The sequence below is a fragment of the Budorcas taxicolor genome, chromosome 19, assembly GCF_023091745.1.
Source record: "Budorcas taxicolor isolate Tak-1 chromosome 19, Takin1.1, whole genome shotgun sequence".
Lineage (NCBI taxonomy): Eukaryota > Metazoa > Chordata > Mammalia > Artiodactyla > Bovidae > Budorcas > Budorcas taxicolor.
This window is the reverse complement of record NC_068928.1, coordinates 41,505,299-41,530,902: the sequence shown is the minus strand read 5'-3', so window position 1 is coordinate 41,530,902 and position 25,604 is coordinate 41,505,299. Positions and strand designations below refer to the sequence as shown.

The 25,604-nt window shown below is 56.3% G+C and overlaps 1 protein-coding gene and 1 non-coding gene across 2 annotated transcripts; both read left to right on the top strand.

Moving 5' to 3' along the window:
* The first annotated feature begins 5,842 nt into the window (after window positions 1-5,842).
* LOC128065703 (U6 spliceosomal RNA) lies at window positions 5,843-5,946 on the top strand. The gene has a single exon (XR_008201086.1). It is a non-coding gene; the product is annotated as a U6 spliceosomal RNA (small nuclear RNA).
* A 5,030-nt stretch (window positions 5,947-10,976) lies between these two features.
* LOC128065606 (keratin, type I cytoskeletal 42) lies at window positions 10,977-23,526 on the top strand. Its single transcript, XM_052658815.1, has 10 exons — window positions 10,977-11,009; window positions 15,519-15,613; window positions 16,388-16,883; window positions 19,207-19,289; window positions 19,415-19,571; window positions 20,713-20,874; window positions 21,454-21,579; window positions 21,827-22,047; window positions 23,256-23,305; window positions 23,429-23,526. Exons 3-10 carry the CDS (start codon window positions 16,419-16,421, stop codon window positions 23,524-23,526), a joined length of 1,362 nt encoding a protein of 453 aa, XP_052514775.1. The 5' UTR covers window positions 10,977-11,009; window positions 15,519-15,613; window positions 16,388-16,418.
* Window positions 23,527-25,604: the final 2,078 nt, after the last annotated feature.

Here is a 25,604-nt window from a genome sequence, read left to right as displayed (position 1 = left end):
AAGACAGAGCCCCCTATTCTATCGAGGCCCCTGGGCTCTTGGGCGAACTGTGACCTTGAGACTGAGACCCGAGATGGGCCGTCCCGGGACCCTATCCCTTCCACATGGGGGACCCTCCCCCCAGCTCTGCAGCTTCCCCATCAGCCTCTGTGGGTCAGGCCTGGCTCCTGGCTGGGGCTGGCGGAGATAGCCTTAAGTCTGGGATCTGGGGACCCTGACCGTAGTTGCCCTGTCTCCTCTGAGGGCGGCTGGTAGAGCTAGAGTTTCATTTCACTCCGGTGAATGGCGGCCGGGCACCCCTTGCCTGCCTGTCACCCAGTTCTGCGGCCTCAGCAGTTCTGAGCCCAGCCCGTGGGGCCTGGGCTGGCGCCCTCCGTCATGTCTCTGCAGCAAGCAGGGCTGGGCTGTTTCCCGGGCAGGCCTGGCATAGCTTGGGCTGCAGAAACCACTTCCCAGGCCTTGGTGGGAACCAACAGCCCTGGCCCTGGGCCCAAGGTGGGCGTGGGAATTCTGTCCTGCATGAAAGGTTGGGGAGGGTGACACCAGGGCTGCGGGAGGAGAGGCAGGGGACAAGCTGAGATGTCAACCGTGCCCCCAGAGAGGCAGCAGGCTGAGTGCCAGGCAACCAGGGGGCTGGGCCATGGGAGGGGGAGCAGGTGGGCGCATGCAGCCCCCTCCCTAGCTAGCCCATTGCCGAGCACCAATCAGGCCTCCCCTTTCCAGCCGCCTTCAGCTGAGCCCTAGGGCTGGCTTTCTGGGTGCCCTCGTTCCTGGGGACCTTCTAGGGACTTCAGCTGCTTTTCTTCCTCCCCTGCCCAGGGCCTTGGGGCCGGAGGGCAGCACTTTGCCCCAGGGTAAGAGTGGGGTGCTGTTTGCAGTGGAAGGAAGTACCTCAGCTCCTGGAAGCCACTCTGAGTCCTGGTGTCTTTGAGCTAAGGATGGCTCAGTGTATGAGTGTGTGTACATGTGTGTGTGCATGCATGTGTGTGCATATACTTATATCAGGGGGAGGCAGTTGTCCTAGTGGGGGTGGACTTGTGCACATTCAGACCAGGGTCCCTCTAGTTGGATTCTGATCCCTGAAAGATTCTGATCCCTGAAGGATTCTGGGAGTTGGCACTGAGAAGTGGGCCCCAGTGCAGCTTGGGAAATCATGGGAACAGGTGAGAACAGGCTGGGAGGGCGCGGCAGCAGCTGGAATGTGCGGCCTGGAGTAGCTCCACCCTCCCTCATGCAGAAATGGGCATGAGCTGGGGAGCCAGGACCCATGCCCTCCCCGTGCTGTCCCCAGCTCTGCTCTGCTGGCCCCCAGCCTCTGTTCCCCCCATGGGGTGCCCCCACACCCCCCACTCCTTGCTGGTCTACAGCCTGTGGCCCTGCTGTGCCAGGCTGCTTGGGAGAAGCTGGCAACCGCTCCTGAAGGTTCCTGGGTTTTTGACTGGCGGGTTTGTTTCTGACCCTCTGCACGGACAGACTCTGTCACTCACGGGGGACATGTTCTGTTGACTTAGAAAAGCACAGTCTACCTGTGGAGGCTTCCCTGGGCCAGTGGATCGAGTTACTTTTTCAAAAACTGTTTTGGCTGGGCCATAAGGTGTGTGGGATCTTGGTTCCCTGACCAGGGATTACACCCTCGCCCCCTGCACTGAAAGCTCGGAGTCTTAGCCACTGGGCCACCAGGGAAGTCTCTGGATGGGGTTTTCACGTCAGCTCTGCTCCTGGGATGGGGGCTGAGGGCACCAGCCCCTCCTGGAGCTTCTGGACACACTGTCAGCCGCTGTAGAGCGGCTTTGTCCTTGCCTGCCCTGTACGGTTGATCAGGATACCCTGTGGCCATGCTCCCCAGCAGGGCACATCGGCCCGTCCCTTGTGGGCCCCTGCCAGCGTCTCCAAGCTCAGCTCCCATCTCTGCCTCCCCAGCTGACTCCCTCCATCTAGGACATCTCACTTCCCTGAGGGTACGAGGCCCTGGTGTGTCCTGGCCTTTGCATGTGGCAGTCACCTCCTGGGAAGGCCAGTGTCTACCTATGACCATCATGTAGACAAGTCCCTACTCGGACCTCTCCCCCAGCTCTCTTGCCTCTTGGGCTGATGGGAGGCGCCTCTAAGGTGCTTCCACAGCCCCAGCTGCTCAGCCAGCTTGTGATGTCCGGTGTCTCCCTCGGAGACAGAGTTCCCCGAGACCAGGGCCCACTGTCACGTGTGTCCCCTGGCATGTCCCCAGGCCCTCTCTCATGGAGGTGAGGGGGTGAGAGAGTGAATAGTGAAGGGTGCAGGCAGCTTGGGGAAGTCCCCTGAGGCCCGCGGACTTGCAAAGGGCTGTCACCAAGCCCTGCTTCTGCTCCCTCCAGTCTGAGGGGAAAATCTCTCTTGAGATCAAGGCGCAAGCTCCTGACCCCACCCAGGGCGGGGACTCAACGTTAATGGGCCAGTGTGCCTGGCAATGACTGCTTTATGTGAGTGGGTGAATATAGTACAAGCAGAGAGAGGCTGTGTGAGTGTGCACAAGTGTGAAAGCGTGCATGAGTGTGTCCACAAGTGGGTAAAAATGTGAGCATGAGTAGTGAATGTGAATCAGTGTGTGAGGCTGGGAGAGTGCATGTGTGAGAGTGTGGATGTGAGTGTGCATGGGTGTGTTGGCATGAGGGTGTGTAAGTCTGTGAGCGTGAATGCGTTAGCCTGTGAATGCATGTAAGCTGATTATGAGTGTGGGGTCTGTGACTGTGTATATATTGTGTGTGAGTGTGTATGGATCTATGAGTGTGTGAGTTCGTGTGCATCTGTGGATTACAAATGTGTGAGTCTAGAAGTGTGAGTGTGACAATGTGAAAGCTGTGGGTAATGTGTGAAGGTGGGAGCCGGGGTGTGTGTCTGTGGATGTGCCTGAGTGTGTAAGAGTTTACGAACATGTGTGAGTGTGTGACTCTGTGGTGTGAAGTTGTGTGAGTGGGAGAGTGAATATGTGGGAGAGTGTAAATGTGTGAGTGCATGAGCTTGTGACTATGTCGGTCTATCTGTGCCAGTCTGAGCATGTGATATGGGTGTGTGAATGTGTGTGTGGACCGTGTGTGAGCGTGCGGTTTATCTCGGAGGATGGCGTCAGGGGACCTAGAGTGGTAGCTGGAGACGCTTGGCTCCTCTTCCCCAGGGTGGAGGTCAATCCCAGGGAACCCTCTTAAGAGTCTGGGGAGACCCCGAGAGCTGCCTGGCTCAAGTTTGCCCCAGAAATTGACTCAGAGGGGCAGGGCGTCTTCCCCTCTTCTAGAAAGAGCTCAGAGACCAATCTTTACTAAAAAGAAAAAAACATACTACCAAATAGATTCAAAATACTCTTGCCTGGAAAATCCCATGGATGGAGGAGCCTGGTGGGCTGCAGTCCGTGGGGTCGCTAAGAGTCAGACATGACTGAGTGACTTCACTTTGACTTTTCATTTTCACGCGTTGGAGAAGGAAATGGCAACCCACTTTCTTGCCTGGAGAATCCCAGGGACCTGGGAGCCTGGTGGGCTGCCATCTATGGGGTCGCGCGGAGTCAGACATGACTGAAGTGACTTAGCAGCAGCAGCAGATTCAAAATATAATCTACAAGACATAGGTAGGATTTAAAAATCAAGGCAAAAGAAAAAAAAAGAATTAAGGCAATAAACACCTGTGAACCCACCACCTGAGTTTAGAAACAGCGACAGTTGTCTCGTCCGGCCCACCCCGACCCGCACCGTGGATTTTGGGTTGTTAGTCCTTCGCCGGAGACAGGCCTCTGGCGGGGCCAGAGCGGCTCAGTGCTGCCCCCTGGCGGCGAGGGACATCGGCCTCCTCCAGCTCGGAGCCCAGTTTGGAGTCCCAGCCAGGCCACCCTGCAGACCCCACGGAGGTGCACACACTCGCTGTGTACGCACGCGCAGGACCTGTCCGGGCACAGATGCACACACCAGGCACTCAAAGCTTTGCACGCGGTCAACCTATTGTGAACGGAGCAGGTGCCATACGCTGTGTGGGGCGCTTCAGCAGGAGCCAGCTCACGGCAGCTGCTGTCCCCAGGGAGCTGGAGGCACGGAAGGGGTGTCCCCACTGAGGGGACAGTGTCCTACCTCAGGGACCCTCTCACTCTCGGCTGGGGGAGTCTGGGCGGGAAGTAACTTTGGGGTGAGCCATTTAATAGAACGACCTAGGGTGGAGGGAAGAGAGGAGAGCTTTGTGCCTGAGGCAGAGAAGGATTTTTGGAGACAGAGAACTCAGGGACAGGCGGAGTGAAATGGACAGTTCAGCTTCAGCAAGGAATTTCGTGTCCACCGGCCTGGAAGGGACACAGTGGCCCAGCCTGGGCCCCTGGTGCTATGGGGTTCGTGGGACTAGAGGAGGAGGAGCTGAAGATGGTGAGGAGGGGCCAGGTCCCTGGAGAAGGCGCCAGGTGTGAAGCGCAGGTAGAGGATGTCTTGAGTTTCATGGTCTTTTCTGCTATCTCAGGCAGCAAGCACCTTTCGGGACTGCACGGCAGAGACGCCCGACCCAGGGTAGCCAGCAGAGGGCGCTCCTGCTATAGATTTGAGGCACCAGGGGCTGGGCTATTGAGCCTCGGGTTTAACCAGGATCAGATCATTCTTGGGGGGCGCCGGGGTCTGCAGTCCTAACGGAAGCCTTCTGGCTTCCCCCTTAGGGGTACGAAGCAGAGGGGTGAGAAGAGACAACCACGTGAGGTGGGAGCCCCACAAGTCCCCCGCTCCCTGGCCAGGTGCTGTCTCGTCAGTGTTTACATCTCTTGTCTCCAGGTGGCGACCTTGGAATCAATCCAGAAAGGCAACTTGGTCTCCCAACCTGCCCAAGAAGTCTTCCTTCAGGCCAGCCAGCTTTTCCAGAAGGTTCAGGGAGCTAGTCCCAGGGCTCCGCCTCTGGAGTCTCCAGGCTTCCTTGACTTGCCTCTAGATGGAAGACTTCTGCGCCTGGTGCCCACAGGCTCCCCCAGCGGCCACATCCAGCAAACCTGTGGATGCTAAAATTCTCAGAACCAAATGCAGCTCTTATCTGCCACAAAGCGTGGCAGGCTTCTGTGTGGCTGGTGAGTGGACGCAGCCAGGTCCGGCTGGCTCAGACGAGGGGGCAACCCATCAGTCCCTTGGTGGTGGTGGCGCCTCCTTTCACCCCCTGGCATGTCCAGTCAGGCAGAGGCACCTCAAGCTCCGGTCATTCACATATTCATTCATTTCTGCAGTTATCACGCATCATTTGCTACGACCGTTTCTGGGGACAGAGAGGAGGAGAGGGTCCCTGCCTGAGTCTAGAGGAGGAGGCAGGAAATAGGTGTGGCCATCCAGAGTGGTATGTACTTCGAGGAGAATTGTTTTCTTCCTCTGAACTCTACTTTTCTGTCTGGCTTCTCTGGTAGAGTCGGTGGCATCATGACCGCCCATCTGCTCAACCCGAAAATGCAGTGTCATCTCCATGCCTCCCTGACTCAGCCCTATCTCCCTTTCAGCCACTGTGTCCCATCCTGCCCTCATCATCTCTCTCCCAGGCCATCCTTTCAGCCTGGGGGCCGGCCTTTGGCCCCCTTCCAGCTTTCGCATCACCACCAAATTGAGCCCTTCTTCAAAATCCCTGATGCTCAGACTCATACGAGAAAAATTTTAGCAAATGTGACCTAAGGGAAATCATTTGTTTGGGGAAAAAACACTGTAAACAAGGTTGGAAGAACAATGGTCAACTGAGAAAAGACATTTGTAACTCATGTAGGAAAGGCCTTCTTTCCACGTTGACCAAAGCTCACACCAGTCAGCAAGGACAAGATCCCACAGTGAGGAAAAAGGTAAAGAGCAGGAACACATGGCTCATAAAAAACAGGAAGGGAGCTCTCTTTGGCAGTGCATAGACTAAAACTGGAATAATATGGAGAAGATCAGCATGGCTCCTGTGCAAGGATGCATGCAAATCCGTGAAGTGTTACATATTTCTAAAAAAAATTATACAAATGAACTTATTTAGAAAACAGACTCACAAACTTTGAAAAGAAACTTACAGTTGCCAAAGGGAAAATATGGTGATAGGGGAAATAAAATAGGAATGTGGAATGAACGTATACACGCTACTCTGTATATGATAGATTGTCAACAAGGACCTACTGTATAGGACTGGAAACTCTACTCAGTATTCTGTAACAACCTATATGGGAAAAGAATCTGAAAAAGAATGGATATGTGTATATGGATAAATGGATCACTCTGCTGTACGCCTGAAACTACCACAACATTGTAAATCAACTGTAGTCCAGTATAAAATAACAATTAAACAAAAAAACAAGAAAGAATGAAAAAATTTAGGGAAGGATGGTCAGTCTCACTCAAGATTAAAGAAATGGAAATTGAAGCAACAGAGAGGACTTTTTCAACCATTGAAAGGACAAAACTTGAAAAATAGCAACAGACAGACTTCAAAGTTCGATGAGACCTAGTGCTGATGGGCATGTTGAGGGAAATATTCGGATTCATGGTTGGTGGAAGTGAAAATGTGTAGGACTTTTTAGGAAGACTTGGAGGTGAAGATCCATGATGTACAGAGCACTGGGCCTGCCTGGGGCCTTTAAAAAAAAAAAATTGCAAAGTCAAATTTCAATTTCAAATATACATGAAAGTAGAGAAAATGGCAGAACAAACTCCCATATGCCCATCAGTTCAGTTCAGTTGCTCAGTCGTGTCTGACTCTTTGTGACCCCATGGACTACAGCACACGAGGCTTCCCTGTCCATCACCAGCTCCCTGAGCTTGTTCAAACACCGAGTCGGTGATGCCATCCAACCATCTCATCCTCTGTCGTCCCCTTTTCCTCCTGCCTTCAATCTTTCCCAGCATCAGGGTCTTTTCCAATGAGTCAGTTCTTCCATCAGGTGACCAAAGTATTGGAGCTTTCAGCTTAAGTATCAGTCCTTCCAGTGAATTTTAAGGAGTGAATATTCGTATTCATAATATGCCCATCACTCAGCTTCAGTAATTGTCAACTTGCTGCCATTCCTTTTTTCTTTTTTCAATATTTAAAAATTGAAATATAATTGATTTATAATGTTGTGTTCATTTTTGCTGTATAGCAAAGGATTCAGTTATACATGTATATACATTCTTTTTAAAATACTCTTTTCCATTATGGTTTATCATAGGATTTTTTTTTTTTTTGGCTGAGCTGGGTCTTCCTTGCGGTTCATGGGCTTCTGTAACTGCAGCACCCAGGCTTAGTTGCCCTGTGACATGTGGAATGTTGGTTCCCCGATCAGGGATTGAACCCATGATCCCTACGTTGGAAGGAAGATTCTTAACCACTGGCCTGCCAGAGAAGTCCCTATCATAGGGTATTGAATATAGTTCTCTGTTATACAGTAGGACTTTGTTTATCCGATCTGTATATAAAAGCTTACATCTGTGAACCCGAGCCTCCTTCTTCATCCCTCCCCTAACCCACTCCTGCTTGGCAACCACCAGTCTATTTTCTGTGTCCACGAACATGCTGCCGTTCTTGTTCCTTCTCTCTCCTCCACCACCTTTTATTGGGGAGATTGGGGTATTTTAAAGCAAAGATATAATTTCACTCACCTTGAATAAAAATTTTGCAATAGCCATCAAAAGAAAAACATGGATTTATCCTTTCATCCAGTAATCCCACTGTCAAAATTCCCTTAAGGATATACTGGTAGAAGTTCACCAGGCTAGATGTTCAGGCAGGTTTATTATATCATTGTTTGTGAGAAGGAAAAAAATTCCTGGATGCCTGAGCGGAGGTTGGGAGGGACAGGAGTGAATGAATTATAGCTCACGGTCACGATGGATTAAAGAGAGTGAGGTGGCTCTCCAGGAGGTATTATTAACTGAAAGATTGTGGTATTATTAACTGGGAAATGGAGGCATTGAAGAGATTGATCATATCCCTTTGTATGATTAAAATCTCAATAAGTAGACAAAAACAAAATGAACCATCATAGCAATGCTTGGATGACTCTCTTGCTACAGAATCAAGTCCAAACTCTTCAGCACACCCTTCATGGTGGTCTCTCTTTCCAACCTTCGTTCTAGCCATTTCTCCCTCTAATAAGCCCTATGAGTTGGTCCACAGATTCCCATAATGGGTTCCAAGGAGCCCTACCTTCACCTGCTCCTCCTGGAAGGGGCTTCATGAGTGATTAAGTTTGGGAAATGCTATCTTCTCCTTGGAGAGTCACAGCGCACATTAGCTTGTTGAAGGCTCTGGGAAGTTCACAGTCAAACAAACAAAAACTGCTTGACCAGGATGTACATGCCTTGCTCTGGTCCCCCCAGACTCTGGAGCACAGTTTTCAGCCCTGGCTTTCATCAGGGCTTCCTGGTGGCTCAGCTGGTAAAAGAATCTGCCTGCAATGCGGGAGACCTGGGTTTGATCCCTGGGTTGGGAAGATCCCCTGGAGAAGGGAACGGCTACCCAGTCCAGTATTCTGGCCTGGAGATTTCCGTGGACAGAGGAGCCTGGAGGGCTACAGTCCTTGGGGTTGCAAAGAGTCAGACATGACTGAGCGATTTCACTTCACTTCACTTCGCCAGCTCTGTGAGTAAAGGAGAACCACTACCCTGTGGGGGCCCCTGCCCTTTTCTGAGCTTACACAGTCCCACCTCTCCTCTGGTAACCACCCTCACCCCCCAGCCATGCTAGCTCTTCTAGTTCCCTAAGAAAGGAGCATCTTAGTTCAGCCCCAGGGCCTTTCCACTAGCTATTACCTTGGCCTGGAACGCCTTTCCTCGCATGAGCTGGCTCCTTCCTTAATTCGGTTTCCCCTTAAATGTCACCTGGGAGAGGCCTTCCTGCCCTGGCCCCCGGAAGCACTGTTTCCCTTTTCATGCTTCCACGGAGAACATCTCATTTTCTGGTTTGATTGTTTTCCATCTTTCCCACTAGAGTGTCTGCTCCATGAAAGCAAAGACGTCTTTCTTGTTCATCACCCTACCCCCAGAGCCTAGGGATAGCCCAGCACACAGTAGATGCTCAACTAACAGTAGCCAATCAAATGTGTTTCCTTTGAGAGTTCCTTCCCTTGGCATTCCTTTTGCTCCCAGTGAACAGTGATCCAGCTGCGAGTCTCCTGGTCCCCACCCACCTCTGCTGGGATGTGTTCTCACCTCATCTCCTCTGCTTGGCAAAGCCCTGCCCTGGCTTCGAAACCCGGCTTTGTGGTCCCTCCCCGTGAAACCATCAGCAGCAGCCTGGTCTGAATGAGTCGCTCCCTCCTGCTCCTCCCAGGTGCCTGAATATACATACCTTCATCACCGCACAATAACTTGGCCCCGGGATGGACCGCGTGTCCATTTCTTGCTCACCTGCCTGTGCTTATTAAGGGCAGGGCTCAGCTGACTCAGTGCTGAGTTCTTGGCACCCTGCCTAGTGATGGCCCCGCCATGGATGCGATGAATGGTTGCTAAGGAAAAGCCCAGCATTGGGCACTTACTGTCTGCATCCAGCAAGCATCGATTGGGCACTTCCTGTGCATAAAGTGCCAAGTTAGACCTTAGAGTGGGTTCAGAGATGAACAGAAAGCTGTCTTTTGGCTGTGCGTGCATGCTCAGTCACTTCAGCTGTGTCTGACTCTTTGCAACCCTATGGACAGTAGCCTTCCAGGTTCCTCTGTCCATGGGACTCTCCGAGCGGGAATACTGGAGTGGGTTGCCATGTTCTTCTCACGGGATCTTCTCCACTCAGGGATCGAACCCGAGTCTTCTGCGTCTTCTGCATTGCAGGCAGATTCTTTTCCTGCTGAGCTACCAGGGAAGCCCTCATTTGGCTGTAAAGGATTCTAATTCTAGAAGGGGAGCAGATCCACCTCCAAATAATAATTCTAACATAAGTGACAGCGACTAGCACTCTGGCGCTAGAATAGGTGAGGGAGAGTGTATTAGTTTCCTGTTGCTATTGGAAAAAATGACAGCTTCATTTTTTTAATGATTATGTATTTTATTTTCAGCTGCACTGGTCTTGGCTGCCATGCCCGGGTTTTCTCTAGCTGTGGCGAGGAGGGGCTACTCTTCGTTGAGGTGCCTGGGCTTCTCATTGTGGTACCTTCTCTTGTTGTGAAACACGGGCTCTAGGGTGCTTGGGCTTCAGCGGTTATGGCGCATGCACTTAGTTGCCCTGCGACATGTAGAATCCTCCTGGATCAGGGATCGAACCTGTGTCCCCTGCATTGGCAGGCAGATTCTCAACTGCTGGACCACCAGGGAAATCCCAAATGACAACATTAGGGGCTTAAAGCAACACTCACATTATCTGACAATTCTGGAAGTCTGAGGTCTGAAGGGCATCTTGCAAGATTAAATCAAGCTGTCAGCAGGGCTGAGCCCCTTCTGGAGGCACTCAGGGAGAACTGTTCTTGCCTCTTCTGCTCCTAGAGTCTGCTTACATTCCTTCACTCATGGCTTCTTCACTCTGACCTCCGCTTCTGTTGTCACAGAGCTTTCTCCCCGCCCCCACCCCTATTTAAGGACTCTTCCCAGGTGGCGCTAGTGGTAAAGAACCCGCCTGCCAATGCCGGAGATGTAAGACACGCGGGTTCGATCCCTGGGTCAGGGAAGACACCCTGAGGTAGGAAATGGTAACCCACTCTGGTATCCTTGCCTGGGAAATCCCGTGGACAGAGGGGCCTGGCGGGCTATGGTCCATGGGATCACAAAGAGTTGGACATGACTCAAGTGACTTAGCACTCATGCACGTGATTATATTGGGCTCAACCAGGAAATCCAGAAAATTCCAGTTAAGGAATGCAAATTCCTTAACTTAATCACATCTGCAAAGTCTCTTTTGCCATATAAGGTACACAGTTCTGGAGGTTAGGACGGGCACATCTGCCTAGCAGAGGGAAGGGTTACCTCTTACCCTGGGAGCCTTCACCCAGCCAGCTTGGGAGTCGCTGATCCTTCCAAATCCCTAGTGTGCACAAGGCCTGAGGCCAGCCGCTGCCTCATGTCAGCCTCACGAAGACTTTGTCATGGAAACCAAGTAGCCTCATTTTGCAGGTGAGGCTGAGAGAAGGGTTGTGACTTGTCCACAGCAGAGTCTGCATCGATCCAGGCTCCTGGAGTTGGCCTCCCGAGTGAGCTCTTTCCATAAGGGGTGGAATAGTGATCATGGGGGTTGAGAAGATTAGGGGCTGTGATTCCTCTCCAACAAAACCTTACTGGAGAAAATGAATCACATCTGAAATGTTGAACAACAAGCCCAGGGCCTGGGTTTTGAGGCAGAGGCAGGACCAGGGGGCTGTGAAGCTGCCAGCTTGGGGCAGGTTTTAATGGGGAAGAGCAGTTGGGGGCCTCGTGTGGAACAGAGTAGTCCATGGGGCCCAGGCCTCTGCACAGCTGTGCTTCTCCCCTTGCTTGTTGGTAAGTTGTGTGCATCGTCTTGTGGTGGGCAGGGTGATCAGAGGAGGCCCAGTGGTAAAGAATCTGCCTGCCAAGGAACTAGAGGCAGGAGACCCGAGTTCGATCCCTGGGTTGGGAAGATCCCCTGGAGGTGGGGAGGTGGAAATGGCAACTCAAGTCAGTATTCTTGCTTGGAGAATCCCATGAACAGAGGAGCCTGGTGGGCTGTAGTTCATGGGGTTGCAGAGTCGGATATGACTGAGCGACTGAGGATACACGCGGTATAGGTGATTGAAGAACCAAGAGACCCTCTTCCCGCCAGTGGTGTTAGCTGGGAGGAAGGAGACACCAATCTCAGAGCATCACACGAGTGAGACTCAGTGCCCCCCCGGAGCGAGCTCCCAGTCTGAGTCCCCACTCAGAACAGAACAGAACAGAACATTCCCCAGACAGAACATTTACCCTAGGAAGCATCCACTCTGACAGGGGAGATGAAGCCTCTTTCTCAGGGAGCCTGGGCCACACATCCCCTGGAGGAAATCACTTGAGAGTGTTGAAGAGCAGGGACCAGTGAGGGTGGATTAATCCAGGAGGAACCAGTCTCGCAGGGCATGGAGAGTTGAGCGGGCAGGTGGGGCAGGGCCTGGGGGCCTGGGAGGCTGGGGTCTTGAGGACGGGCAGTCTGGAGTTCCTTTGGGATTTCTGAGTTGGTTCCCACAGGTCCTCAGGTCCCCTTCAGCCTTCAGGGCAAAGGGGAGAGGGGATGAGCCCTGGGCCTTAAAGGGGACCCCCCTGACCTGTTGCCTTCTCATCCTCCCCTCTAGCTACCTCAGGCCAAGGAAGGGGAAGGGTGGATAGGGGAAAGAAAGGGGGGGCAGAGGGGAGAAGCTGGTCCTCTCAAGCTGGACTCTTCCAGCCTCAGAAGCAGCAAGGGTTCCCACCTGTGCCCCACTCTGGCTCCCCTTACTGGACCTCCTCCCCATCCGTTCCTATTGGTTTGGGGCCTCCCTTGCCCTCTCCTCCTGTTCTGGGCACTGAGGCCTCTGGCCCTTGCTGGGACAGGGCTCTGGACAGCTGATGTGGCTTTGCCTGGAAAGACGCAGTATCCCAGGTGGCTGAGTCCCAACTTGGGTCTACCCTGGGAGCATGTTCCCTGGAAACCAGTTATGGGGGAAGGGAGCCCCTGGGGACTTCTGGTATGTGTGGGGGCACTGGAGAAACCCCCTGCCTCTGACTCTTCTAATTGGATGCCTCCTGAGGGCCCAGATTGTTCGCATCTCCCCTGGCTGCCGGGGAGTCGGAGGGTGGGGCCTTCTTTGGAGCCAGACACAAATCATTAGCGGGTGGATCTGGGCAGGGCGGCCCTGGGGCCTCAGGAGAGAGGCTGAGGAAACAGAAGAGGATTCCACCTGAGGGCAAGCATGGCGGGGCGAGGGTGCACTTCCTGGCCAGGGGTGGGGTTGCTCGGGGTGAGGTAAGGGGTAGGGCACCCTTGGTGACCCTGTGTAGCCCATCCTGGGCGAGGTCCCCGCAAGTGAGAGGGGCTCAGGGTCTGTGAGGAAGCAAGCTGACAGGCCCTGGTGGCCGGGCTCTGGGTGTAGGGTCTTTGAGAACCCTCAAGGATTTGGGGTGTTCTCTTCATCAGTCAAGCCAAGGTGCCAGCTGGGAGCCCACCCCCACATCCTGGGCCTCTCACTTCCCCAACCTCACCCGATATGGACTCTTTCCTTGGAGGGAGTGTAGGTGGCCATGTAGTCCCTTCCTGGGTCCCTGTCTTCCACCCTCGTCATGGTCCAGAGTCCTCGTTCCTAACAACTCAGTGAACACTTACAGAGCGCCTGCTGCATACATGCTGTGTTCTGGGTTCTGGGCGGGGTGGGCACTGTCCTAGGAGGGTGACAGTTAATGCTTGGGGGGCCGGTAGGAGCCAAGGTCAGGTGGGCTGATGTGGCAAGATGTTTGTCACCATCAATATGCATCGATTTTTTAATAAAAATATGTGTATTTTTAACATTTATTCTTGGCTGTGCTGGGTCTTCATTGCTGTGCTCAGGTTTTCTCTAGTTGTGGCGAGTGGGGGCTACTCTCTAGTTGTGGTGCGTGGGTTTCTCATTGCGGTGGCTTCTCTTGTTGCAGAGCGCAGGCTCTAGAGCTCGGGCTCAGTAGCTGTGTCATGCTGGCTTAGTTGCCCCGTGGCATGGAGTCGGACACAACTCAGCAACTGAACAACAACATCAGTGTGGGGTCTTAGTTCCCAGACCAGGGATCGAACCTGCGTCCCCTGCACTGGCAGGCGGACCACGGGCCCACCAGTGAAGTCCTGATATGCATCTGTTGAACATCAACTGCATACGGGGCCCCCAGATCACCTTGCACCTTCCACCAACACCATAGGGTGGGTGTAGTCCCAGGGACCCTCCCCGCATACCCTAGTCCTGCTCGAGTCTGAGACAGGCCTGTGCTACTCATGCCAAGAACGCATGGGCTCTTCAGCAACCTCTGGAGAGGAGACCCAGGGCCTGTAGGTTTGGTCAAGCCCGGGGCTGTCGTGAGGACCCTGGGGGGATTCAGCCATCTCCCCGGGGTCTCCTGCTGTCCCCTCTCTGCTGTTCTGGACTCCCAGCGGCCTCTGGGGCTGGATTGCCTCCTCCCTTTCCTCTCTTCTTCCCCTTCTGGGCCAAGCTGCTGACACCTGCGGGGGGTGTGGGCCTGGCGCTGCCCCTCCGGCTGCCAGGGGCCTCTCCCTGCTGGGGGTGGAGGACAGGCCCAGGCAGGAGGAGTCACGGATGAGAGGACCTCGGCTCCTGCCAGGCCTTCCTTCCTTGCCTGGCATGGAGAGTGGGCGCTGCTCGGGCCTTGGCTTCAGGCCCTGCCTACTGCCTGCCGGCTGCTCAGAAACCCTGGGCCTCGGCTTCCTCATGGCGTCGTTGGGGAGATCCGGCAAGGGCTGTCCGGAGCCATGAAGGAAGCATGTCTGGGTCTTCTTAGGTCTTTCAAGGATGGCCACACTCTCCAGAGAGCCAGGGAGACCTTCCTGGGGTCTGTCTCTGCCCCTTCACCTGGGGAGAAGGGCTGAGCTGGGCCTGTCCTTCTGCAAGTGAGGCCTTTCTGGGCTGAGGTGGGCACAGAAGTGGAGCGGGGCTCCAACAGTGGCAGAGTCCCCAAAGGCCAGAGGCACAGGGCCTGGGAGTCACTGGTGTGGGGAAACCTAGGGCCTGCCCTTGGCGCACAGCCTGATGTCAGCAGGGGAGAGGGTAGAGTAACGGGGTGATTGTGGGGCCTTGGTGATTTTCGAGAAAAGAAGGTTAGGAAACTCTCTGTCCCTTCAAACTGGGCTTCAAGACTAACGTCTGGGCTCTTTGGAGGTGGGATGCAGGCTCTGGAGAGGCAGAGGGTGGGTGGCGGGTGCCCTGTGGCCTGGCCCCCTCTCCAGGCTGCTAGCTCTGCTTCATATTCACTTCTCTGAACTTAGGGAGGCCTGTCTGGACAGAGGAGGGCAGTCAGCTGCTGGGAGAGAGGGGTTCCAGGGAGGGTGGCTCCAGCGGGGAGGGGAAGCTCTTTCTCTGGGGGTGAGTGGCTGGTGCAAGGCTGGCCTCTGAGCCACTTAGGTGACCCCGGGTTCTGTTTGTTCCCTTCCCCAGCCTGTCTTGGAGTAGCGGGCAGTCCTCCCAGATATCGTGGAAGAGACCTGGTGTTCTGACCTTGCCCCCTATTCTTGATCTTGAGACCCTGCTCCCCACTTCCAGGAACGCTGGGAACCCCCAGACTTTACAGTCAGGGTGAGAGCAGAATCAACTCTGGTTGTCTCCTCTCGGCAGCCTGTGCAGTCCCCACTCTCCAACAAGGAGACACCCTTGCGTGCGAGGCCACCCACTTTCTAGGTAGGAAGTCCTTCCAGCAGTCTGACCTCAGCACACCAGCTCTGATCTCAATGGAACCCTGACTCCCTCCCTGTCCCCGTGTGTGTGGGCCCAGAGCCCAGGCCACCCACGTGCCTCCCTCCACCCCTGGAAGCTTCTCATTCAGACAGGCCCCGTGCAGACACAGACGCCAGGGTCCTGGCAGCGCCTAAATCATTAGCACCGCCAAGATTAGGCCGCTAATCTCCTGGCTGGGAGCGGGCGGGTGCCAGCCGCCAGGATGTGGGCTTGTGCTTTTTCCTTGCAGGGGCCGCCCTTCCCCAGGGTGCGGCCGCCCGGCAGGTCCTGCCTCTCCTGCGCTCAGCGCCTCCTCTGGGGGCCCTTTGGGGGCATCTTTCCACAGGTACTGGTAGGGTGAGCAGGGGCGGTCACCCTAACCAATTCTCTGATTCCCTCTCTCCCTCGGCCTCCACTTGACTCATTCCCACAAAGACCCTGGGAAGCAGGAGTTACCCCGTTTTGCAAATGAGGCAACCGGGGCAGTGAACTGACTTCCTGAAAGGCTTGAATCCAGGGCTCCCTCAGGTCAGCAGCTGTGACTGTTCCTCTCAGATAGGGCAGCCCCCTGGTGAGGGACTGAGTCTCCTGCACAGGCTGGAAGTAATCCCAGGAGAGCTGGGGGCTCCCCTAGGTCAGAGGCTGACTTGCTCCCACTGTAAGGGGTGGGGGAGGGTGTCCCCCTGGATCTCTCCACCCTCTGCCTGGGATCCAAGAATGCTGGGTGGGGGGCCAGAGCAGCCCCAGGCTCCGGGCCTGTGGAGCCTTGTCCCAGGCCCTTTCTGGCTCCCAGGGTTGGGTTCTCCGGACTCCCCCAAGAATGAGCTCAGCTGCCTAATTGCGGTTGAGGATGGAAGATCACCCTACCCCGGGGGCTGCGGCTCCAACACTACCTTTGTTTCTAACAGACAATGGCGGCTAAGAGGCCATCGTGCCCAGGCCAGGCTTGGGCAGGGGAGGGGGCCGGGGAGGCACTCGGGTGTCCAGCCTGAGCCCCAGGCCCTGGGCGGCTTGTACAGAAGCAAATTACACGGCTGGGGTTTTGGCTCCGACTTCAAGGGCCAGGGGCCCAGCCCCGCTTTAGCCCGGCTATAAAGGGCTGCCCGGGGTCTCTGTCCGGACCAGACCCTGTGCTCGACTTGTGGACGTCATGGCCGCCACCGCCACCAGCATCCGCCAGATTTCCACCTCCGGCTCTGTCAAGGGCCTGTGTATGCCCAGCGGGGGCTTCTCTCGGATGTCTTCCATCCGTGTTGGGGGTGCTTGCCGGGCCCCCAGCCTCCTGGGAGTCGGCAGCTCTGGCAATATGTCCATGTCCTCATCCCGCTTCTCCATGGGCTTGGGGGGCGGCTATGGCGGGGGCTACACCTGCAACCTGGGCGGGGGCTTCGGCTCCAGCTTTGGCATGGCCGACAACTTGCTGGGAGGCAGTGAGAAGGAGACCATGCAGAACCTCAACGACCGCCTGGCCTCCTACCTGGAGAAGGTGCGTGCCCTGGAGGAGGCCAACGCAGACCTGGAGGTGAAGATCCATGACTGGTACAAGAAGCAGGGGCCCGGGCCCGCCCGCGACTACAGCCACTACTTCAAGACCATCGAGGAGCTTCGGAGCAAGGTGGGTACTCCCTGCCCTCTGTCCTCAGTATCTACTTCCGACTCATGCATCCCAACTCTGGACCTTTGCCAACATCTCTCCTCCAGCCTAGGTTTCCATCATTCATTCACTCATTCACTCTCTCTCACTTGCCCTGGAACCCAGCTCTGGTCCCTAGGCCTGGAGGGCATTCCGTGAAGGGAGGCTGTGTGGAGTTCCTTCTTCCTGGGGGAGGGTATTTGGTGTGGGTGATGTAGGCATGGTCAGGGAAGTCTTCAGAACCTTGAGGGCAGCAGCAGATGTTCCAGGTATAGAGATCAGTGTGGACAAAGGCACAGAAGTGAGGACGAGTTTGGTGTGGCTGCTGGAAGATGAGGCTGGAAGTCTCCTTCTCACTAGTCCATTCTCCTCTGAGTTTGCTCCCCTGCTACCTGCCTCATCTCCTCCAGGCAGTCCTCCTGGATGGATGGCACTTGACTTTTGTCTTCAGACCTTGGGGTCCTTTCTATACATTGAGGTTCAGTCTATACTGTGTTCATTGTGCTGATTTCACTGAGTTTGACATATTCTCACAGCTGTTTTTGCTCTGGGTCTTCCTCACTCCTTCCACGATGGTCACTCTGGGGTTTCCTAAGGGCGGATGCTGTCTCTCCTTGCAGAGTTTGAGGAGGAGGGCGGGGTGGTCCCTGAAAGAAGGAGCTGTGTCTTCCCACTCAGACTGGAAGCTCCCAAGGGGAGAAATTTCTCTAACTTAGTCTGATGGAAGAGGCAACACACACACACACACACACACACACACACACACACTATGATCTCTATGAACTCATGACCTTGGCATTCTGTGAACGTCGCACCTGGGTCTTTTGCACAAACCTTCTGGCTGGAAGGACCTAAAGGGCTGCAGTTTCCAGAGGCAGCAGAGAGGTCAAAGAGGTTCAAGAGCCAGGCTTGGGGAGAGCTATGCTGGGGGCTGGCTGGCCTGGGCTCAGTCTGCTCAATTTCCTGGTGGAGAACCAGGCCTGTGGCCCTGTGAGGGGCTTTGCCTGCTCCTGCCAGGGACCCAGGCCAGAAAGGGAACTCCTGCAGTTGCCCCCTGGAAGCCGCACCGACAGGAGTGCCAGATCAGATACCGGCCTTGGTCTGGGCAGCAGGGAACCCAGGGGAGCCCTGGTGAGTCAGTGTTCCCGAGCTCCGGGGTCAGCCAGCTCCTCACCCCAGACCCCAGTGCGATGCGCACCAGGCCGCTGAGTCACTGCCCCATGGCGGTTTGCACCACCACCCCCTCGCTGGGCCCCATCAGCCTCCTGAGCGGGAGGTGGGAGGTGGGGCAGGTCTGCAGGCTGCAGACCGGCCCACTGAGGCCCTGGGGTGAGTTCAAACTGGCTCTTGGGTTCAGTCTGGAAACCGAGCCTGACCCAGGGAGCCTTTTCAGAACTTAGGGCCTCAAGTGGGCTCTGAGGTCCAGCCTGAGTTTCCTGGGGCTGCCCCCTCTCACAGCTCGTACGCTTCAACCCTCAGTCTTAAAAAACTCCAAAGTCTACCCAGCTCATCTGCCAAGACTTCCTCTCTGCTTCCTCTGGGCAGCGTGCAGGGGCCTCCCCCTCCCCCTCCCCCATGGCCCTTGACGGGAGCCTCTCTCCTGTGTTTCTCACAACAATAATGACAGCTCTGCTCCTTCCAGAGCCTCCCCCTTTCCCTGTGGTCATTTGAACCTCCCAGATAACCCTGTGGGAAAAGAAAACCTTGTCCTAAGGTTTGATGTGGGACCCATCATAGCTTTATTAACTATTTCATTAATTGTTTAATTAAATTAATGTTTCCTGGGGGCTGACTCTGGGCTGGGCACTGTGCCCAGGGCTGGGGATTCCAAACAGAATGATACAGGCATGAGACAAGGCGACGTTCCTCTGGAGCAAGAGACCAGTGGGAGAGAAGAAAAATACACGTAAAGTCATGGAAAAAAATTGCACTTGTGAGAAGTACTGTGTAAGAGAGATGGGCCGAGGGGAGGAATGATGGGGAGGAAAGACTCAGGGAATGAAAGAGGGCTTCCTGGAGGAGGTGGCAACTAAGCCCAGAGGTGAGTTTAGTTGGGGAAGATGGAGTGAGGTCCAGGCAGCTTGGGCAGTGACTCCCATGGTGGGAGAGGATTGCATATGGGTCTTTCTACTGGCATCATGGTATCCATGCCTAGGTATCATGCTTTCTCTCCTTGTGAGGAGAAAACAGGGGCCCTCATCTCTCTCACTCCAGCCCACTATCCAAAGGGCTGTCAGAGGGGTGTTGCAAGGCCTTCCCAGGGCTGCCAGGCATGCTTGCTCACCAGCCCCACCATGTCCCCCAGATCCTGGCGGCCACCATTGACAATGCCAACTTGGTGCTGCAGATCGATAATGCCCGCCTGGCAGCCGACGACTTCCGCACCAAGTGAGTCAGGGCCTCCCGGGCGGCTCAGGGGGCTGGTGCGGTCCGGCTCTGCACCCCACAGAGCTCTCTGTGCATATGAAGGTGTCCTCGCGGCACTCCACGGCTCATGCTTCCCCTCTCTCCAGGTACGAGACGGAGCTGAACCTGCGCATGAGCGTGGAGGCCGACATCAACGGCCTGCGCAGGGTGCTGGACGAGCTGACCCTGGCCAGAGCTGACCTGGAGATGCAGATCGAGAGCCTCAAGGAGGAGCTGGCCTACCTCCGGAAGAACCACGAGGAGGTGAGGCTGGCTCGGGGATGCAGGAAAGACTTGCCTGGGAACAGGCAAGGCTGGGCTCCCCACATCTTCCTGGGCCAAGGCCACGTTCTCCGTCCAATTCCTGTCTCTGATGTGTTCCTGGCTCTGACCCTGGGAGACCCCCAGAGGGCCCTGGTTGAGGCCTGGAGGGCCCCCTCTCCAGAAAGATACTTCTCTATCCCTCGAGGCACAGACTGCTCTGTGGTGGCAGTTAACCATCTAATAGGCCAATGGGTCTAAGAACACGCCGGCTAATTATTATGGTTAATTGTAATAGTGATAGTCATAACAGCAAGGAACATCTGCCCAGCACATTCCAAGTGATTCACAGCAATTATCTCAGCTGATACTGACAGCGTCGCTGTGAGAAAGGAACGAGTTCCTCCCTTTACCAGTGAGGAGACTGAGGCTCAGAGAGGTTAAGGAATTTATCCAAGGCTGCACAGGGGCGGGTCTTCCCTCAGGTCTGCCTGAGCCATTTCTGCACCAGCTCTGCCGCCACCACCCTGCCACTTCTCCCACCTCCTAGGGACCCCAAGGCTTACCCCAAGGGTAGGGATCCAAGACCCTGCAGGAGGGCTGATGAGCCCTGTGGCTTCCTTCTCACCAGGGCTCTGGGGTGGCCTGAGCTGAGAGAGCCTAATGCCCCAACAGCAGGAGTTCAAGTGGTTCTGCTTGACTTTGAGGCTGGCTTTGGGGATGCCTCCCTGAGCAGATCCACATTCCCTAATGAGGTCTGAGTCCCCCAGGACCAGCAAGGGGCTGCTTTCCCTGTGCTTGTGCTGTGCGTTTGGTGGTAGGGGCCCGAAGCGAGGGGTCAGGGCAGGGAGTGAGGCTGTCCTTGCTCATCCCCCAGCATAACCAGGAGTTGCCTTCTCTCCTGCCCCAGCACGCACTGGGGCTGGGCGAAGTCCACCGTCCAAGTGTGTGTTGGGGGAGATTGTTGACATCCAAAGCCATGCGCGTTTGAGACACGACAACATCTATCTCCACCTTCAGAGTGAGGAGCTGTTGGCTTGTCTGTGTCTGTCGTCTGCAATCTTCTCTCCCAGAATGAGAAGGCAGCCCCAGGGACTCTCCCTAGGATGGCCCTGAGTGAGCTCCTGTACCCCTCTCTGCCCAGGAGATGAATGCCCTGCGAGGCCAGGTGGGAGGGGACGTCAACGTGGAGATGGACGCCGCCCCCGGCGTGGACCTGAGCCGCATCCTGAACGAGATGCGCGACCAGTACGAGAAGATGGCAGAGAAGAACCGCAAGGATGCCGAGGACTGGTTCTTCAGCAAGGTGGGTGGCCCGCGTGAGCAGGTGTGCACACGTGTGTATGCTTGTGCTTTGTGCTCAGCACTGACTGGAAAATTTGCAGATGTGGATTCCCAGCTGGAAGGACCTTTGGAAACCAGTTGGGACCAAACGATCACGTTCAGGGGGAGACTATGAGGCTCAGAGAGGCCTCAAGCTCACATAGCCCTTCACGGGGGCAGGGGGAGCAGAGCCAGATCTCCTGACCCCACCAGACACTCCCCCAACCCCGGGAATTCGTAGGCAGGTGTGTATTTGGATGCAGACTCCTATGCCCCCAGTAAGAACAACACACCGAGCAGTGGCAGCACCCAGACTGTGATGGGCACACAGAGAGAAAAGGCCAGGGCCTGCCCTTACGTGTGCCTGCAACCCAGTAAGGAAGAAGCAAAGGACCGCAGGACAAGATGAATCCTGCAAGCGCCAGTGTGTACCAGTGGGCCTGAGGCCCTCTAGGGCGGGGGAAGGGCAGGTCTGGGAGGTCAGGGCTCGGGTGTGGCCCCTGCCCTCTGCCTCACCTCTGCCAGCCTCCTCAAGCCCCAGGGGCCCCATCCTGCCTTCCAGACCGAGGAGCTGAACCGCGAGGTGGCCACCAACACTGAGGCCCTGCAGAGCAGCCGGACGGAGATCACAGAGCTGCGCCGCACGGTCCAGAACCTGGAGATTGAGCTGCAGTCCCAGCTCAGCATGGTAGGGCCGCTGTCCCCTCCCTGCCCTGTGCCCACCGCTCCAGGTTGGGCCCCGCCTCCTGGACCCCCGCTGGGAGAACCAGAGGCTCCCTGCCCTGCCCTGCCTCTTCACACTCTGCCCCACCTCCCACCCTGCCATGCTGGCAGCACCCACAGGCCGGCACCACCTGGGGACCCACTTCTGGGGGCTCGATCGTGGGGAAGGGCCCCAGCTCGGTTTCCCTAGTTACCTATACCTTGACCCCCAGAAAGCGTCGCTGGAGGGCAGCCTGGCGGAGACCGAGGCACGCTATGGAGCCCAGCTGGCCCAGCTTCAGGGGCTCATCAGCAGCATTGAGGCTCAGCTGAGCGAGCTCCGCTGTGACATGGAGCGGCAGAACCACGAATACCAAGTGCTGCTGGACGTGAAGACCCGGCTGGAGCAGGAGATCGCCACCTACCGCCGCCTGCTGGAGGGCGAGGACGCCCAGTGAGTGGAGGGCAGCCCGCATGTGCTTGGTGGGCCGGGGTGGCTTCACCCAGGGAGGGATAGCACCAGCTGAGGCAGGAGGAGGTGTGGAGGCTTGCAGGAGATGAAGCAGAGAATACTGGCTGGGGTCCCACTGGATGGTATAGGCTCTGGGGAGCCAACAGGGCGCTTTTGTGTAGAGAGAAGTATGGTTGTCAAGACATCTTAGAACAGTCACTTGGGCTACAGAGAGAGAAATGTGTCTGAGGGGACAGGGTGAGGTCAGGGAGACCCGTCAGGAGGCTGGAGCAGGGAGTAAGGCCAGGGAAGGTGTTAGTCGCTCAGTCATGTCCAGACTCTTTGTGATGCCATGGACTATAGCCCTCCAGGCTCCTCTGGCCATGGAATTCTCCAGGCAAAAATCCTGGAGTGGGTGGCCATGCCCTCCTCTAGGGGATCTTCCTGACCGAGGGATTGAACCCGGGTTTCCTGCATTGCAGGCAGATTCTTTACCGTCTGAGTCACCGGGGAGGAAGACCTGCTGTAAGGCAGGTGGAGGACGGGGGAGGGGAGATAGTGCACCCATAGGATGTGTTAGCTAAAAACAGCAGGGCTGGATGCCTGAAAGTGGGGCTGAGTGTGCCTTGTAGGAGGAACTCAATAAATGTTTGAGTAAGTGCATGAAGGAATGGGTAACAATGGCACTGGGTTTCTGGTTCCAGTGACTGGTTGGTGATCCCACTGTCCAGGATGGGTGACGCTCTGGTTTGGAGTTGGGAGGGTGCTCAGGCCCTGGTGTAAAGGGGCCATGGATATCCTGGAGTCTCCATGCTTAGTCACTCATTCCAGCGTTTTGCTCTGTGATGATGGCCAATCCATCTGCAGTCTAACCACAGTCTCTCCTGTTTTAATGAAGTTTATTTGTTGGGCCCTTCAGGATACGAAAAAAAAAAAACAAAACCCACTCACTCAGCTTCTCCTTATAAATCCCTGGTTGGCAGCAAAATGCCTCTGGGCCTCCTGTTGGGGTATCCGCTTTCCTTATTCCTGCCCACTGGGCCTGTCCCTCTGACCCTGTGGTTGCCATTCTCTGCCGTGTACCCCATGCTGTGATTTCTCTCCGATTTCCTGGGACTTCTCTCCCCTCGGCCTAGCCAGTTGCTCCTCCTCCCACGGGGCTGGACTCCCCACTGGGACCCCTGGGCTGACAGCTCCCCTTCTTCCTGCAGCCTGTCCACCCAGTACTCCTCGTCCCTGGTCTCACAGCCCACTCGGGAAGGTAAGAGCCTGCCCTGTCCTGCCCAGGGCGGGTGGGGAGAGGCTGAGGCCCCTTCTATGCGGGGGGCTCAGGGAGGTCCTCCAGCCTGAGGTTCTGTGTGTATCCCTCCCCCTCCGCCCACAGGCACGGTGACCACCCGCCAGGTGCGGACCATCATGGAGGAAGTCCAGGACGGCAAGGTGGTCTCCTCCCGCGAGCAGGTCCATCGCTCCACCCACTGAGGCCCCTTTCCACCTGCAACAGCCCAGCCTCCAAGGCCCAGGGGCAGCCATCGCCTCCAGCTCCCAGCATGCTACTGCCGCGCCCCGAGAGCCCGTCTGGGCCACCACCCAAGAGCTGTTGTGTTTCTCTGTCTGCTTCCTGCCTCCCCTCGCTGAGGGGGGCCTCCTGACTTTGCCCCAGTGACTGCAATTAAAGCTTTGCTTGAAGTTCAATGTCTCCTGTGATTCGGTCTGGTCATTGGTTTGGGCAGTGTGGGCTAGCGACGGAGGGGTGATGAGAGTTTGTTAAATGTTTGGGGCTGCTTGTCACCTGCCAATCTGTTCTCCCACCCCATCTGGGCCTGGGGCCCAAAGGAGGGAGGCAGGATGCTTGAGGATGGAGGGATGGGACAGTCCACCAGGTTGGGGAAGTTTTTGAGAATCAGTCCCTGGGTCCCCCATTATCGGTGGCTGGCCCCTGGGAGGGCCCCATAGACTTTCCAGGAGCCACACCTGTTATAGAGAGCGCCCTGCCTCAGCCTGGGGCAGGTACAAGGTCAAGATCAGAGGGAGAGGGGCCGGGCAGGGGGTTTCCTGGAGAAGTGGTCCAGGGCACTGAAGGGTGTGAGTGTGGCAGGGGTATGGCCAGCCCAGGGAACCAGACGGGCTCTGTTGGGCTTGGGGGTGTATGGGGCGGGGTGGCCGCTCTGCGTGTGAGCGTGGGGGGGGCGTCCTGTTTGCTTTGGTGGCTTGGCAGCTGCTGGGCTATTGGGGAATCTCTCTCAGCTGCTGGTGGGGGCTGTCTGGGCCTGTCTGGGAAGTGGAAGCCATCAGCAGTCTGAGACACGACCGCATTCCGCCCAGCAGGCCTGCCGGGACCCTGGGACTGAGGGTGGTGGGCAGGGCAGGGTGGGGCTGTGGGGCGGGCACTCGGCCCATTCTGAGGGGCTAGCTCAGAGGATGGGGTGGGGCCTCTGGGGGTGGCTGCAGGGGACCTCTCCCAACTGGCGGGGGTTGAGGGTTCCCAGGAAGACCGTCTTCTTGGGCAGTGTCCTTAAGATTTCCAGCCAGCTGGGATCTGAAGCCACATACCCCCCATCCAAGGGTTCTTGGGGCACAGGAGGGGTAGGGAGGCTGGAAGGGGCAGTTCTTCCTGTTCCCCTTATCTTGATGCCCCCTCCCAACCTGCCACTTCCCCAGCCTGCAGCTAAGCTCCTCTTTGCCTGCTCCAGCCCAGAACTCCCCACCTGAGAAAGAGAAAATGGGGAAAGGCCAAGAAAGGATGCTAGGGTCCCAGGGGGTTCCAGGGTGCGAGATAGGTGCAGAAAACTAGCCAGATGGAATCATAGCCCCTACATGCTCCCCTGGCATCAGGGCTCTGCAGAAGGGGGGGCCAGTGTGTCAGGGGCCCCCGGGGAGGCGGAAGGGTGCTGTGGCTGAGTGCAGTGAAGGATGAAGGATGAAAGCCTGCCAGCCGGGTTCTGAGTCAGGTCGGGCAGAGGGACACCCTTCCCGTAGCAGCCCCAGTTCCCTTTTCTGTAAATGGGGCGGTAATCAACCTTGACCCAGCTGCTGCCTGCTGAGCCCAGTGGGTTTGGGTCCAAGGCAAGATGGGGTCTCGGCGCTTGCTGCCCCCCCTGCCGCCCAGGGGGAGCACCAGCTGTGGCATGGTGTATGGCTGGGAGCAGCCTGGGTTCCAAGCCAACTTGCCCACCAGACACAGGGTCCCAGCAGGTGTGGCTGGGGTGGCAGCTGCCTCGGAGGGCCCGTGACGGTGACGTCCTTCTTATTCCTCTTCTCCCTATTAGGTCATGGGAAAGCGTAGCTGGAGGGCCCGCCTGAATCACAGGTGACGGGCCTGAGACCAGAGACACACACGCAGACGCCCAGCGTGAGGGTTCAGAGAAATGATGCAAAGACCTGGCGGTGGGAGGGGAGGGGGCCCACAGCCACCTGGGAGCTGGCGGGCAGCCAGCAGTGATGAAAGCCCAGGGGAATGGAAACAGAGGAGTGAGCCTGTTGTAATCGCTACGCCCACTTGTCAGGGCCTATAAAGGAGGCTGGTGAGCCCTGGCAGTAACAGCATCTTGGGCTTCTCT

What these genes read in the sequence shown, in the direction of transcription:
- LOC128065606 (XM_052658815.1), top strand. Translation starts at nt 16,419, where the DNA reads ATGGCCGCCACCGCCACCAGCATCCGCCAGATTTCCACCTCCGGCTCT. An exon ending in TCCGGAAGAACCACGAGGAG is followed by an intron (nt 19,572 to 20,712) that starts GTGAGGCTGGCT and finishes CTCTCTGCCCAG; the next exon opens with GAGATGAATGCCCTGCGAGG. An exon ending in CTGGAGGGCGAGGACGCCCA is followed by an intron (nt 22,048 to 23,255) that starts GTGAGTGGAGGG and finishes TTCTTCCTGCAG; the next exon opens with CCTGTCCACCCAGTACTCCT.